Raw genomic sequence first — 14,982 nt, forward strand, 5'->3', positions numbered from 1 at the left:
CTCAACTCCATTGAGCAAGCAAGGGTGGGAGGTGCGGGAGAATGTAAGGAGTCCCCGCCTCCTTTCAAAACCAAGTCAGAAACACCTTCAATGAAATGCTTGGTCTCTGGTTTGAGTCCGGGGCAGAGGTTTTGGAAAAGAAGAAAGCGTGCGACCCGCTATTCCTACCCAGGCAGGCTTCTGAGCCAGGGATCCCAGCTTCCAGAAACAGTCATGCAGAGCAAAGGAAAGACCATCACAAGTTTCCGAGCTGTGCTCCAGACCAGTCGAACCATGGATGTTTGCCATACCCCCTCTTTGCATCCCTGCTCTCCTGCCGTCCCAGTTAACTCCATCATGCAGTGTCCAGCGTTCACCTTTTGGGAGGGACAAGAAGTCACTCTGCAGTGGGCAGTTCAGAAAGGAGACCCGCAAATAGTCCCTCACTGGAATACACTGGGAGCAAGGAGCTGGGCTTCTTCAGGAGGGCATTCCTCCATCAGAGCTCGGTTTTGGTGATTGCCTTCCTTTTTCTTGCAGATCTGGATGAATGTGCGACCGGGCTGGCCAGGTGTGCGCACAGCTGTCTCAACACCCGTGGCTCCTTTAAATGCACTTGTAACCCTGGCTATGAGCTGGGGGAAGATGGCAAGCAGTGCTACAGTAAGTATAGGCCACCTTGCCAGGGCTCGTTAGCCCCCAGGCAATGAGGGAGAGGTCTCTGTTTTGACCGGGTTAAAAAAAAGGGAGGGGGGAGTAAACAATGAGAAAATCATTGACAAGCCTTTGTGTGACGTTGCTCTACAACGTGAGTCCTAAGCATCTTCAGTGGCATCCCTCAAGGGACACTGAGGGGTCTGCTTATTCTCCCACCAGCACAAGTGCTGGGCCAGGTCTTTAAAGCTGTCATGGAAGCACAGTTTTGATGCTGTATTAACAGCTGTTTAAACCCATTGGACCAAATTCTGCAGCTCTCCGTCCTCTCCAGAAGTGGGTGAGACTGCAGAATTGTAACGGAGGCAGAACTTGATCTAATGTGGTCCCATTGATTCCTTGCAGGGGAGAAAGGAGACATTTCAGGTTATGAAATGATGAAGCAAACAAGGGGCTTGAGTACATTGGCACTTCATGTTGCCAAAACGTGCCGTTTGATGACAAAACAGTGAGAGCATTTACACTGTGATGCAACTTTTGTGAGGAAAACCACCTCAGTTTTGGCAACAAAAAACTTCTAGCCCCACAAAAGCCTTTGGTCTTTTCCCCAGTTCTTTTCATTGAGAGAACTGGCTTCCACCAATACCCCACAATTCCTGCCCTGATGGCTCTTCTCAGTGTTTTGTGATCTCTGCTACCCTGCTGGCATGTGCCCCTCCCCTTTCAAAACTCTGGGAAGTATCTGACAGCTGAATGAGCTGCTCTGTTTGGGGAACAAACAAAGAACAAATCATTGGACTGCTCCTGTTCTGCTCAGTTAGGTACACAGCAGCAAACAGACCGGACTTGATGACCTGTCAAGGTCCCTTCCAATTCTAGTGTTCTATGAGTCTGTGATTCTATGAGACTGAAACAGTACCTTTGTTGGCAATGCAAGCTTCACCTACGTACATTGCCCCTGCTGGCATGCCTTAACCTGGCTCTAAAATGACCACTGCTAGACGTGAGGCCAGGTCTACACTCAAAGGGAACGTTAAATCAAGATATGCAACTCCAGCTTCATTAATTACATAGCTGGAGTCAACATACCTTTTTTCACTTTTCCCTGCCATCTCTACAGCGGGAGGCCAATGGGAACAAGCACCCCTGTCGACTTCCCTTACTCCTTGCAGAAGCAGGAGTACCAAAATCCAATGGGGGAAGGAAGGCTCTGAGTTTGATTTAGTGGGTCTTAACTAGACTCACTAAATCAAACACCAGAAGATCAATCGTGGCAGTGTTGATCTTCTATCTAGTGAAGCCATGGCCAGAGAGATTAATTCATTTCTGCATCTCTTTGAGGTTTTGGCTGCTTCGCTAAAACTTCCAGAAAGGGCCCAATTTAGGGCTTTTTGTGATGTTAATTTCCTGCAAGAGTCCTCACATGGTGCATGGTTAACATTTCTTATCTCAGCAGAAGGCCTGCCTTTCATAACGACCTAACCACTCTTGCAATGGCAACAAAGGGAAAATCATAGAATCATAGAACACTAGAACTAGAAGGGACCTTGAGAGGTCACAGAATCCAGCCCCCTGCCCTCACAGCAGGACCAAGCACTGTCTATGTTCTTCAAACAACAACAATAATAATCATAATATGTTCTTCATTTTATTCCAAGTGAAAGACAAGCCCTCACTCTACGTCTGGGCATGGCTTTCTGCCCCATGTCAGCAGAGACACAGGGGCAACATTCGTGGCTTTCATGCTCCCACTCCAGGACTTTCCAAGTGCTGAAGATAAATATCGTATAACATATAGTGATGAAAACACCAAAACTGTTGTTTGGAAGCAATGTATGGAACTGAGCCAAAGACTTTTCTGGGACAAGTTCCTTTGTGCTTGCAAAGATTTTAATTAGCTAGCCTGATTTTAAAATATGTAATTAATAGGTTTCATATTGGCCATAAAACAGCTGAATTAAAAAACCCTTTTTATATCATTTGGCAAAACCCCTGTGTCTGTTTGCTACTCATGTTTCTTCCAGCATTACAAAAAGTGGCTCCAACTCTCCTGGCACTCAGTATCTGAATGTTTCTGTAATTAGCTCTGTGCTGCACTGCAGTTTCTAGCTGTCATTAAATCGGTGTGCAGAATCGACAGCAAGGAGATGGGCCAGGTTCTGGCAGATCACAGGCGTTGGAGCTGGTCCGAAAGCAGCAGTCAGCAGCAGGAGTATGCAGCGAGGTTGTCTGCCCATTTTCAAAGCCGTTTGAAAGGTTGCAGAGAAGCTGCCCCGCAATTCGGCCAGATCAGGATTTGTGCAGGGACGTTATGGGGTGTAGGGTTTTATGAAATGCATATGATGTGTAGAGCACTGCAGATCCACGGATATATGCTTTATGTCCATGGTTCATTTTCGCAGAAGTGGATACACACTTTGCATCTAGAACCTTGCAAATTTGTGGCTCTCTGCTCTATATCCACATCCATGAATGTGGGTTTGGATTTCCATGGCTCATTTTTGTGGATATAGATGTGGGCGCGGATACCAAATTTTATATTCATGCAGGGCTCTAGTAATGTGTTTGTGCATCATTACCTGTCCCTGCTTTGACCTCCACATACTACAGCTACCCCCAAACCCTCTCTCCTGTTCCTGCTCGTATTATTCCCAAGGGCTGGGCAAAGACAGCCATTCGATGTGCACACATCTGTTCTGGGAGTCTGTTATCCTACATGCGGAGTGCCTGCCTCAATGGGGCACTGGAAAGTCAGGTGTGGAAGACATGGCTTGGCCCTGATCCCCTGGGAAAATACTGTGCACATGTTACAAGATGCCCCATCCAGCCTGTGTGTTTGCTTTCTAGGGATAGAGATGGAGATTGTGAATAGCTGTGAGGCCAATAACGGTGGTTGTTCCCACCTCTGCAGTCACACTAGCTCCGGCCCTGTCTGCTCCTGTAACTTTGGTTATCAGCTCGATGAGGACCAGAAAACCTGCACTGGTAAGGGGAGCAGCCTGTCGTGCAGAGATGGCATCGCGGCTTGCTGAGTGATATGTTATTCCCTTAGAACTTGGGTAATTCAGAACATGTCTATGCTATGGAAATTGATCTGCTGAAGGTCAATCTTCTAGCATTTGATTTAGTGGGTCTAGTGTAGACCCCCCAAATCAAACACTGAGGGCAGCCGCTACTGGCGTCTGGTGGTACTTGTTCTGTGAGGAGTGAAGGGAATGTCAGCCTCCTGCAGTGTAGGTCCCAGTACTGGATATTTCTCCTTCCCCAATTTACTTGCTAATGTAACCCACACACCTAGGCTGCATCTAGATTGGCATGATTTTCCGGGAATGCTTTTAACTGAAAAGTTTTCCGTTAAAAGCATTTTCAGAACAGAGCGTCTATATTGGCATGGACGCTTTTCCGCAAAAGCACTTTTTGCGGAAAAGTGCCGGTGACAATCTAGATGCGCTTTTCCACAAAAAAGCCCCAATCGCCATTTTCGCGATTGGGACTTTTTTGCGGAAAACAAATCTGAGCTGTCTACACTGATTTCTTACAGTAGGAAGTCAGTGCTTTTGCGGAAATTCAAGCGGTCAGTGTAGACAGCTGGCAAGTTTTTCCGGAAAAGCGGCTGATTTTCTGGAAAAACTGGCCAGTCTAGACACAGCCCTAGTGTGGTTCCCTGTCCCATGTAGTGGTACTTAGACAACTTACAGCAGCAGATAAGAACAAGAGACCACTGCAGCCTAGGCTGAGAGCCATCTGGCTTTTAGCTCAAGCCTTAGAGCAGTGTTTCTTAAATTGAGTTCTGCGGCACACTGGTGTGCCCTGAGGCAGTTGGAATGGCGCGGAGAACAACAGAGTTCAAAATGGCAGCCCTTAAAGAGGCAGGTGACCTTTTTTTCTCAATAACTTTCCCTTGCCCCCCCCCTTTTTTTTGCTTAATAGCTTTCCCCCGACCATTTTTCTCCCGACTTTTTTTTTTTTCTCAGCAAAAAATCCTTGGTGTTCCTCTTTAAAAAAAAGGATTGTTTGGTGTTCCTTGGTCTTAAAAAGTTTAAAAAACATTGCCATAGAGGCTCCTACACTAAGCTCCAGAGTTCCCAGGTTCAAATCTGCCGGGTGGCAGTTACACTGGGTATTGAGTCACTTTTCAAATGCAGTCAGATGAAAGGTAAACACCAATGTATTTTTTTAAAAAAATCTGTTCTGTTTAGAGAGCATTTGAAACATGAAGTTCATGGAGATCTCCGACAAATAATCCCGACTGATGATTACAGTGCTAGAAGAAATGTCGACTCCATCTTTCTCATTCTTTCCTGCTACATCCAGGGGCCAGGGGACCCTTGCATGCAAGACAGTGCCTGCTTTATTTTAGAGTGGTAGGAAGTTGTCAGCTGCCACAAAGGGAAGGGACTGTCATGTGCAGATATTGGCTGTGTCTACATTGGCACCCCTTTCCGGAAAAGGGATGCTAATGAGACCAGTCGGAATTGCAAATCCGCCGGGGATTTAAATATCCCCCATGGCATTTGCATTTACATTTACATTTACATGACTGCCGCTTTTTTCCGGCTTGGGGTTTTGCCAGAGAAAAGTGCCAGTCTAGACGCGATTTTCTGGACAATAAGCCCTTTTCCGGAAGAACCCTTATTCCTACTTGGGCTTATTTTCCGGAAAATTGTGTCTAGACTGGCACTTTTCTCCGGCAAAACCCCGAGCCGGAAAAAAGCGGCAGCCATGTAAATGCAAATGCCGGGGGGGATATTTAAATCCCCTGTGGATTTGCAATTCCGACTGGTCTCATTAGCATCCCTTTTCCGGAAAGGGGTGCCAATGTAGACACAGCCATTATGTTTAAAACATAGGTATTGGTGATTTCTAAAATGGCATATTGTTTCCATTATTGATCGGGGATGCAGACCTTTACGCTTTGCCTTTAAACAAATCACAGGCCAGAGAAGGTTGCTCATCAGACAGTTTAGAAAAGAGGGGCTGGGACAGATGCGTGCATCAGCTCTCTACACAGCAGAAACTCTCAGATTTGGGGCTAGCTGATACGTGTTGTTTTCTGTCTTTAGATATCAATGACTGTGAGGCCCATTCTCATTGCTGTCAGCAGGACTGTTACAATTATCCTGGTGGCTACGACTGCGTTTGCTATGCTGGCTACAGGCTCAGCGCCGATGGTTGTGGGTGCGATGGTAAGTAGCAATGCCTAGCTGGGCCATTGTGGGGGACAGAGGAAGGGCATTGGCTCAGCTCTTCTGCATTACAGTACTGGGCGAGGCCACATCGACACTAAATGGAAGATCACTGCTGTCATGATCGATCTTCCGGAGTTTGATTTAGCAAGTCTAGCTAAGATTCGCTAAATCAAACTCAGTGTGTGTCCCCACCAGCTGCCAGTACTCCAGCTTGTGTGAGGAGTAAGGGAAGCTGATGGGAGCGTTTGCTCCCATCTGCTTCCCACTGTGAGGATGGCAGGGAAACTCGAATCAAAATACATTGACTTCAGCTACATAATTGACATAGCTGGAGTTGGGTATCTTGCTTTGACATGTCCTGTGAATGTAAACCTGGCCCTATTGACAGCCACAGGCATGACTGTGTGGGTCCTTCCGCTAGTCTTGTTATGCTTAGATTTACAATTATATTGCACTTATGATAAATGTCAAATCAAACGTAAAGGCTTATTTTTGTTGATTCCTCTTAGGAGGAGAAAAGAAGCAAAGAAACACACAAGTAAGACAGAGATTAGCTGCAATATAGTATCAGCTAAAAAGCCTAGTTTGGAGTCAACCCAGATTTTCCCAAAGTTGAAGAGAGTTGGTTTGGACCCACCTCTTCTACCAGTTCATAGAAATGCCCTTTTGTATTGCATGCGATAGACCAATATTCCCCTTAATTTTGGCATTAAAGTTGTCCAGGGAAATGCCAATGTGTCTACAAAAATATAGCTAGGAAGATAGTGATTTATGAGAGCTCTGAAAGGAGTCAACAAGAAATTCTTCCATATAGTCCCAAGCAGTTTTCCATTTCTTCCAATTATTTCCCCCGGTGAATGTCAGTTTTTCCACCAGTTCTATACTGAATAGCTCATTTAGCTAGTCAGAATACAGTGAATGTGTGGGATTTGGGGTTTCCATTCCTTGATGATAGCCTGTTTTGTCACTAGCATAGCTATCCGGCCCCATTTTATGTTATTAGCTAGAAGATTAACTTAATCCAACTGGCCCAGCATCTGTAGGCTGATTCTTAAAACTCAGGGAAACTTTATTTTCCAGTATCTGTGGCTGACTTGCTTGTGTGATCTTTGTTCAGTATAAAGAAATGTTGGCAGGTCCACATGGCTGAATAAGACAGAAAGACGACGTCTGTTTAGGCATAGATATTGGTAGGCTGAATAAATCCCTTAAATGGGAAGGAGAAATTATTCTAATTCCTTCTCTAATGTGGGAGGAACAGAATCTTCAGGCTCCAGAACTCTCAGCCTAGCAATGTCCTCAGCACAAAATTGATTTAATTTTAGAAAGTCAGGCAGGAACAGTAAAACTTGTTGCCAGTCTCTGATTCTATAGCGCCAAGTCTCAGAGGGGCACCCGTGTTAGTCTATATCTGCAAAAACAGCAAGCAGTCCTGTGGCACCCTGGGCCTGGTCTACACTAGGGCGTTATTTCAAAATACCCCCTTAGGTCAAATGAATAAACGGCACATCCACACTGCCAAGGCTGGAATTTCGAAAGAATGGGCTGCTTATTTCAAAATCTCTACCCCTGCTTTTCTTGGGAGAATAACGCTCATATCGAAATAGTTATTTCATAATAGCAGTAGTGTGGGTGCTCTGGTGCTGCTATTTTGAAATAGATCTTCCCCAGAGTCTTTCAGACTAATTATATGGAGATATACCATCTCTTAGAGCTGGAAGGGACTTTGAAAGGGCTTTGAGTTGAGTCAAGTCCAGTCCCCTACCCTCATCTCAGGATCAAGTACCATCCCTGACAGATTTGCCCTGGATCCCTGAATGGCCCCCTCAAGGATTGAGCTCACAACCCTGGGTTTAGCAGGCTAATGCTCAAACCACTGAGCTATCCCTCCCGCACTTCCTAGGCCTCTAAGTCAAAGTAGCATGTCCACATTAAGGGAGCCTGCTTTGGACTCATTTTGAGACTTCCCTGTAGTGAGGCTACAGTATTTCGATTTTGTTATTTCTGGAGTTATTAAATCAATTTTAGTTATTTTGAAATAGTTTCCTACTGTTGACATGCCCTTAGAGACTTACAGATCATTCTGTTAGTCCTAAGGGTGCATCTACACCAGTCATGTGAAACAGGCATCTGGCAGGCTGCATGTGGCCTGATAGAAGTTTTTTGAGGCTTGCCATTACATTTTAATAAAAAACAAAGTGCACTCGGCTAGGTGCAGATCACAGCCGGCCGGCCGCTCTGCGCACGGTGCCCCAGCGACTGCTCATGTCAGTTGTGTAGCTTATTTTGAAATTGGGAGCATCTGCACAGCACTTATTTTGAAATAAAGCGCTCTTCCTCCGACTTCCCTTGCTCCTCGTACAATGAGGGTTACAGAAGTCGGAGTAAGCAGTCCTCCAGCTTGACAGTATTTTGACACTATTTCAAAATAACTGCCTGCTGTGTAGACGCGGACTAAGTTATTTTGAAATAATGTTGCTGTGTAGATGTATCCGGTGCCACAGGACTCCTCGTTGTTTCTGAATTCTGTGTATGCCTTGGTGTCTCTGACCTATACGAGACATGGCTCATGTAGCTATCCTCCCGTGTATGTGTTTTAGATGTGGATGAGTGCTCCTCAAATAATGGGGAATGTGAGCACACGTGCCAGAACGTGGTGGGGTCCTTCCAATGCAGCTGCCAGACTGGATACAAACTGGATGAAGATCGGAGGAGCTGTACTTGTAAGAAACAGTGTGTGTGTGTGTGTCTGTGTCTGTGTGTATGTGTGTGTGTGAGTGCGTGAGAGAGAGAGAGAGAGAGAGGTGATTTCCTGGGGTGTGTGACAGAGATTTCCTGGTGTGTGTGTGTGTGTGTGTGTGTGTGTGTGTGTGTGTGTGTGTGTGTGTGTGTGTGTGTGTGTGTGTGTGTGCGCGAGAGAGAGAGATTTCCTGATGAAGGTATTTATATATAAAATCTTCAAGAGGAAATGATAGGAAGTGAAAACAAGGGTTTCTTATATCTCCCCCTTTCCTTCCCTTCCCTTACACTGCTTTCATCTAGTGTCATTTCCTTACGTATTTTTGTGTATAATCCAGTCGTTTTCACTGTAGGGAGGCCAAACCTGAGATTTCCAAAGCAATCTAGGGGGATTTCAATGTGCATCTTTTTAAGGAATGGAAGGCTCATGTCTAAATCCTCCAGGCTGCTTTGAAAGTATGCTGGGTGGCAGATCTAAGATTTATTAAACCCTTTCTGAACCTGTGCTGGCTTCTTCACAGCTCCATTATTGACACGCACTGGTACTGTGAACGGGATTATCAGGCCCCCCACAGCCTGCAGCACAGAGACAGATCTTTTCCCTACTTTCCCAGAGACTTTCCTCCTGGCAGGGTTGAGATACATCTTCCATTAATCTTGTTATAGGATGCAGAGGTTTTTCTGTTGAATTACAACGATGCAGTTCATGGTAGCTGCTGAAGCGCTGTGGAGAAGCCAGGAGAAGGTGGGAAATGGAGGAACCAATCTTGGCTGTACCATGCCACCTCGCGTTTGTGCTCTTTTTGTACATTTTAACCAACATAAGAGTGCCCCTACAGGAGCTTGAGATGGTGGCCTTGCATTGTGTAACAGAAACCTTGCATTGGTTTGCTGTCTCCTGGGAACTCAGATCTCACTGCAAATATAAAATACACACCTTTCAGAGATACATTTGACACTCCCGGGATGGGAGTGGTTTACAGTTCTAGATTGAAAGAAATAAAAGAAAGTGGATGAAGGAAAGAGACAGGGAATGAATCACAGTTCCCAGAGACAGGGCAAGTTGTGTGGGACACTGGAGCAGTCTCTAAAGCACGAAATCAGCACCCAACGCCATTGACTGTCCAATCTCGCTCTCCTTTCATTTCACGTTTTCTGTGTCCTTTGCTCATCTCTTGTTTATCTTTCATCTCCCTGGGCCTTGAATCTCTCCTCTTTGCATTGGTGATTTGCATGGCAATGTTTGCTCTCTCCCCGTGACTTCCCCCAGCTCTAGATGACTTTGTAGAAGCCGTGGATGGACGACATCCCATCCTTCGCACCATCCCTCACGTCGCCGTCCTGCGAGATGAGTACACTCAGCTCCTGGATGAAGAGTATGAAGAGGAAGAGGTGGAAGCAAGAGGAGAGCATACGCTTTCAGAAAAATTTGGTGGGCATTTGGTAGCAAGGGCATGTGGAAAGTTCTCTGGTGCCTTGAGGAGTAGCAGTACTTTTGGAACTAACTTTTGTGTCCAAATTTGCACGTGCCGCTGAGTGCATCCAGGAAAAAGGCTCACAAACCTGTGTTGCTGGTGAGACCCCTCGCATTGCTGCACAGATCGGGGGTGCTGCCGTCCATTGAGGCTCTGCAGGTTGGGTGGCAGCGCACTCAGCACCGGTTGTGGTGGGCAAGTCTTTGCTTGCAGATGGAAAAGTGGCGCGCCCCTGTTCTATAGACACTGCCAGTTATATTATGCAAACGTGAGCATTCCTCATTGCAAAGCTGGGTGGTGGGTGAAGGGGAGGCAAGCCCCCAACCCTGCCCTCAGCCCTGCTCCTTCTGCTCAGGCCCTGCCCTCAGCATCACATGGAGGTGGGGCACTGCGCGACCCCAGCCTCCCGGGCCCTGGAGCATGAGGAGGGTGGGCTGTGCATGGGCCCAACCTCTCTCCCCCAGTATGCGTTCTGGGGCTGGCGCATGGGCAAGGCCAGGCTGGTGGTCTGGGAAGGCTGTGCCTTCCCCCGCCTCACATACCCACCACCCATGGTTGTAAACCAGGGCTAGCAATGTGTCGCTTAACTCCTTAACCTATTTCATGCCAATATCTCATCTCAGAGCATTGGTTTGCTGCCAAGCAGAAGCACCTCCCCAGCCACCTTCTGCGCTTCTGAGTTTGGATTCATGTGTAACCTCTCATTAAACACCGAGTGGGATGTTCTGGCTTTGTTTAAGTCTTATTATTGATTCCAGCAGCGCCAAAACTTCCCCCCAATCATTCCAGGGTCTTGCGGCTTCTGATAGGAACCCTCACAAAGGGAAGACCATTCCCTGGCTCTGTGCTGGGTTCCCCACGTGTCCTAGACACCCCACTCCAGCACCGTTGCTCCACGTGTATTTGCTGGAGGGCCAGTGTCCCTGAGCGCGGTGGGTTTGGCTGCCCAGCGGAACCCGTCAGTTCGCTGAAGCAGCATTGGGAAAGGCCTCTCATCCGCAGCTTCTCTGTGTTCCAGTCTGCTTGGAGGAGACCTTCGGTCCCGACTGCAGCCTGACGTGTGACGATTGCCGCAACGGCGGTACGTGCCGTGAGGACCGGACGGGCTGTGACTGTCCGGAGGGCTGGAGTGGAATCCTATGCAATCAGAGTGAGTTAAGTTGGGGAGGGGACAAGCAAAGGGCAGGGGGATCAGACAGGTTTGGTGTTCCTTCCAAAAGCTGGTCAAACAGAAGTGAGGTGAGCACAGCCTCCCAGCTGGTCTAATTAGCACTAATGGCTCCAGCTTTTCTTCACCCATTGCTTGCCTTTGCCATGTGTGTGTTGGTGCAGCATGCGGTAGTCACTGGACAAAATCCCTAATAAAGTTCTTTGCCTCCCCTTACCAGATAGATCCCAGAGGGAATGAATCTAGAGTTCAGCCCTGCATATGTCTTCATTTGGGGCTGGGGCTGAGCTTAGCTCTCAGACGGCACATAAACCTATCGGCTGTGAATTCGACATATTACAGACTTGAAGACTAAGAAACTATTTAAGGCACTAAAGGGAGTCGTCCTAATTCCTCCTTCCAACTGAACCTCTGGCTTCAAAGCTGTTGGCAGTTCAGATGAAGGAATATGTTCCCTTTGGGCCTCTTTCAGTGTAGCCATTATTGGCATTTGTTGCCCATTGCAGAGTAGCGGCTGCGCTTAGTGGGTATTTGCAGTTGCAGTTTGAATTTGAACTGCAAAATCTGGATTCTCCAACCGGGACTCTCTGGTCTCCTGACTTTGGTTTTTAAATATTTGGAACTGTGTTTGCAGTGAGTTGAAAGGGAAAGACTAGGTTGCCACCTATCTCTCTGGGTTCATGCTTGTAAATAGAAATAGGACTCCATGATTCTGAGGCAAATCTATTTTTTAAGCAAGTAATTTGAGCTGTCTCTATTTCAGACAAGACTGGATCAAAATGAATATGTGGCTTGACAAAATGGTAATGAAATTGGCAGCTGGATTTCAAGGTTTATTTTCTTAAAAAAAAAAAAAAATTGGAATGTACCTGTCAGTCAACGGTGCCATTTTGGCAGACCATGGGGCGTGAGCAGGAGCTGTGCATACCGGGATGTGGCTGGCTTTTCTTCCCATTCCCCTGACTGTCGGGGAGCGAGGGGAAGTATCCGGCTTCTGTGCAGGCCTCTCACTCCTGGCTGGTGAAGGGAAGGGGCAGAGGAGTAATTCATGGAATCCAAGCACTTTCCCCTCGCTCCCTGATAGTGAGGGGAACGGATGAAAAGCAAGCCGCGTCCCGTCCCCGTACGCATGACTGTCACCCCCGCCTTCCCAAAATGGTGCCCTTACTTTCAGCAAAAGAAGGTAAAGCTGAAAGAGTTTCTTTTTCAGGTATTTTCCATAGGGTAGGGTGCATTGCCAGGGGGTTGCCGGTAGAAAGAGAAGAAGAAAAATTCAGAGGCTTGAATAAGCATCTAAACTGAAGCATAGCTCTGATTTTTGTTCAGCTTTGCCTGGGTTTGTATATACTAGGAACTGTGATCCATTGACATGTTTGGCTTATACCTATTGCTGCCATCATGAATGATGTGTACAGCACCATAGAAGGCAAGATCCCAATCCTGAAGACTTTACAGTCTAATCCAGAAAAATACAATACATGGGATAACAGGCCTCATGCAAGGAGGGAAAAAAACCAGTCAAAGGGTTGAAACTGGCCTGTGTCCCTGCCCTCGCACTGGGATACACTGGAGCAGAGAGGTGCAGGCCAGGAATGAGACGAGTCCAACTTGCACAGTGTATTGGCTTCATACATTCCCACGCCCATTGTTCTGTTTGACTGCGGCCTGTTTGAATCTCTACCATGCCGGGTTTGTGTTTGCTGCACGTCAGGCAGGTAAAGGTCTCACTGAGTTTGCTGGAAAGCCTTCGGAGTGAGTGTCAGAGCTTATTATAACTAATCTGTCAGTCTAGGGCCACAGAAATCAAGAAATGGCCATGACAACCCAGTCACTTTCCTGACTTCTGTCTGTCTCTCCCTTCCCAGCCTGCCCCGAAGGCAGCTTCGGGAGGAACTGCAGCCTCACCTGCCGCTGTAAGAATGGAGGCTCGTGCGATCCAGTGACTGGGAAGTGCCGCTGCCCGCCTGGGGTCAGTGGAGAACTGTGTGAGGATGGTATGGTCACGCTTCCCAATCTCCTGCTTCATGCACCCATGAGATGCCCTCTTGCTGCTCCCCCGAATCCCAGTGAGAGAGTAGCAGGGTGGGGAGGGAGGTTGCTTCTGTGCAGGGAGGCTTGTTTTGTTGCACTAAGTCAGACAGCAGGGTGCTGGAAACAACGGGCTGCTCTTGTGCTCCTGTGCTGTGAATGAGGGCACCCCCTAGCCCTCTGTGGTGTGGATCGTTGTGAGGAATGTTTTCTGCACAGGGTAAGCAGGGTGGGAGCTGGGGAGGGAAGAACAGAAAGTGTCAGCACAGGACTGGGAACCAGGGAGCATCAGTCTCAGCTTTGACACTGACTCTTTTGGTGACCATAGGCAACTCACTTAACCTCTCCCTCCCGCTGCGTCCCCATTTGTGAAATGGCCACAGTGATACTGATCGTCCTCACCAATGGGCTGTGATGGTTAATTAGAGTTTATAAAGCATTGGAAAAAGGAAGGAATTATCGCAGTGCAATGCATATGGGGGACAGACAGAAGGGCTGTGTCTAGACAGGCAAGTTTTTCCGCAAAATCATCTGCTTTTGTGGAAAAACTTGCCAGCTGTCTACACTGGCCGCTTGAATTTCCACAAAAGCACTGATGATCTCATGTAAGATTGTCAGTGCTTTTGAGAAAATACTATGCTGCTCCTGTTTGGGCAAAAGTCTTTTTCTGAAAAACTTTTGCGCAAAAGGGCCAGTGTAGACAGCAGAGATTTGTTTTCCGCAAAAAAGCCCCTATCACGAAAATGGCAATCGGGGCTTTTTTGCGGAAAAGCGCGTCTAGATTGGCCATGGACTCTTTTCCGCAAAAAGTGCTTTTGCGGAAAAGCATCCTTGCCAATCTAGACGCGATTTTCCGAAAATGCTTTTAACGGAAAACTTTTCCGTTAAAAGCATTTCTGGAAAATCATGCCAGTGTAGACGTAGCCAAGGATATGGGCTTGGGATCAGCGTTCACTCCAATTTTTTCCATCCATGTGCAGAATAAATTTTGTTATGTGTGTGGATGCACACCACCAGTAGAAACACATGCTGCGGCACTCTGCTAATCATCTGGGCAGCACTGGAATCTCTCCTGGGTGGCCACCCCAGCGCTCAGGATACGCATGGTCTCTGCCTCCTAATTGTCTTGCTCTCTTTTCACAATGGAATGTGTTTTAAAGAAAGTGGGGACAGAGCTAGAGGAAAACCGTGTTTCTTACCCGTGTACAAGTTACATTCCCAGCAACGTCGTTCCGTTGCTATTTGAGTTTGTACTTTACAATGCAGTGTTTGCTCTAGTGATAACTGGAGGTCATGGCCAGGTGCGGTGCTGGGGGCTCTCAGGCCTCTTGTGCTTCTGTTAAAACCTAGACGCTCCTTACACGTGATGTGCTCGGTTATTCCGTTTCTAGTCCTTAATCTGTTGCCTGACTCCTGCATTTTATGGGCACCTGGTGCCTTTTAACCCTTTGCTTGGAACATCGCTGTGTGCCCGGGACTGTGACCATCCCTCGATTCTGTCTCACTTGCTGGTCATGTAGCTTTGCGTTTAAAATGTTTTTCTTCCTACGAAAAGACCGATTGAAAGATCCACTTGACATGAATCCGTGTCCTAGCTCCTGCACCCAGCTCCTGCACCCAGCTCCTTGCGGCCCCAGTTGAGCAGAACAGCAGTGTCCTGCATGAGCCAGGGAACAGTAACGGGCACTGACTGCTACAGGTTGGACCTCTCTGGTCTGACACCCTCCGGACCTGACCGGTCCTGAATGGG

At 47.4% G+C, this 14,982-nt stretch overlaps 1 protein-coding gene across 4 annotated transcripts in view; it reads left to right on the top strand.

Moving 5' to 3' along the window:
• The window catches only part of MEGF6 (multiple EGF like domains 6), a 287,060-nt gene that overhangs the window by 223,336 nt on the left and 48,742 nt on the right, over positions 1–14,982 (top strand). For all 4 annotated transcript variants that reach the window (XM_075906529.2, XM_075906530.2, XM_075906531.2 and 1 more), the window contains 7 exons: positions 520–642; positions 3,481–3,618; positions 5,697–5,819; positions 8,423–8,545; positions 9,832–9,993; positions 11,055–11,186; positions 13,070–13,198. In XM_075906529.2, coding sequence (XP_075762644.2) covers positions 520–642; positions 3,481–3,618; positions 5,697–5,819; positions 8,423–8,545; positions 9,832–9,993; positions 11,055–11,186; positions 13,070–13,198 — 930 coding nt within the window. The remainder of the gene's footprint in view (positions 1–519; positions 643–3,480; positions 3,619–5,696; positions 5,820–8,422; positions 8,546–9,831; positions 9,994–11,054; positions 11,187–13,069; positions 13,199–14,982) is intronic.

This window comes from Pelodiscus sinensis, chromosome 24 (assembly GCF_052426305.1).
Source record: "Pelodiscus sinensis isolate ZL-2025 chromosome 24, ASM5242630v1, whole genome shotgun sequence".
NCBI classification, from domain to species: Eukaryota; Metazoa; Chordata; order Testudines; family Trionychidae; genus Pelodiscus; species Pelodiscus sinensis.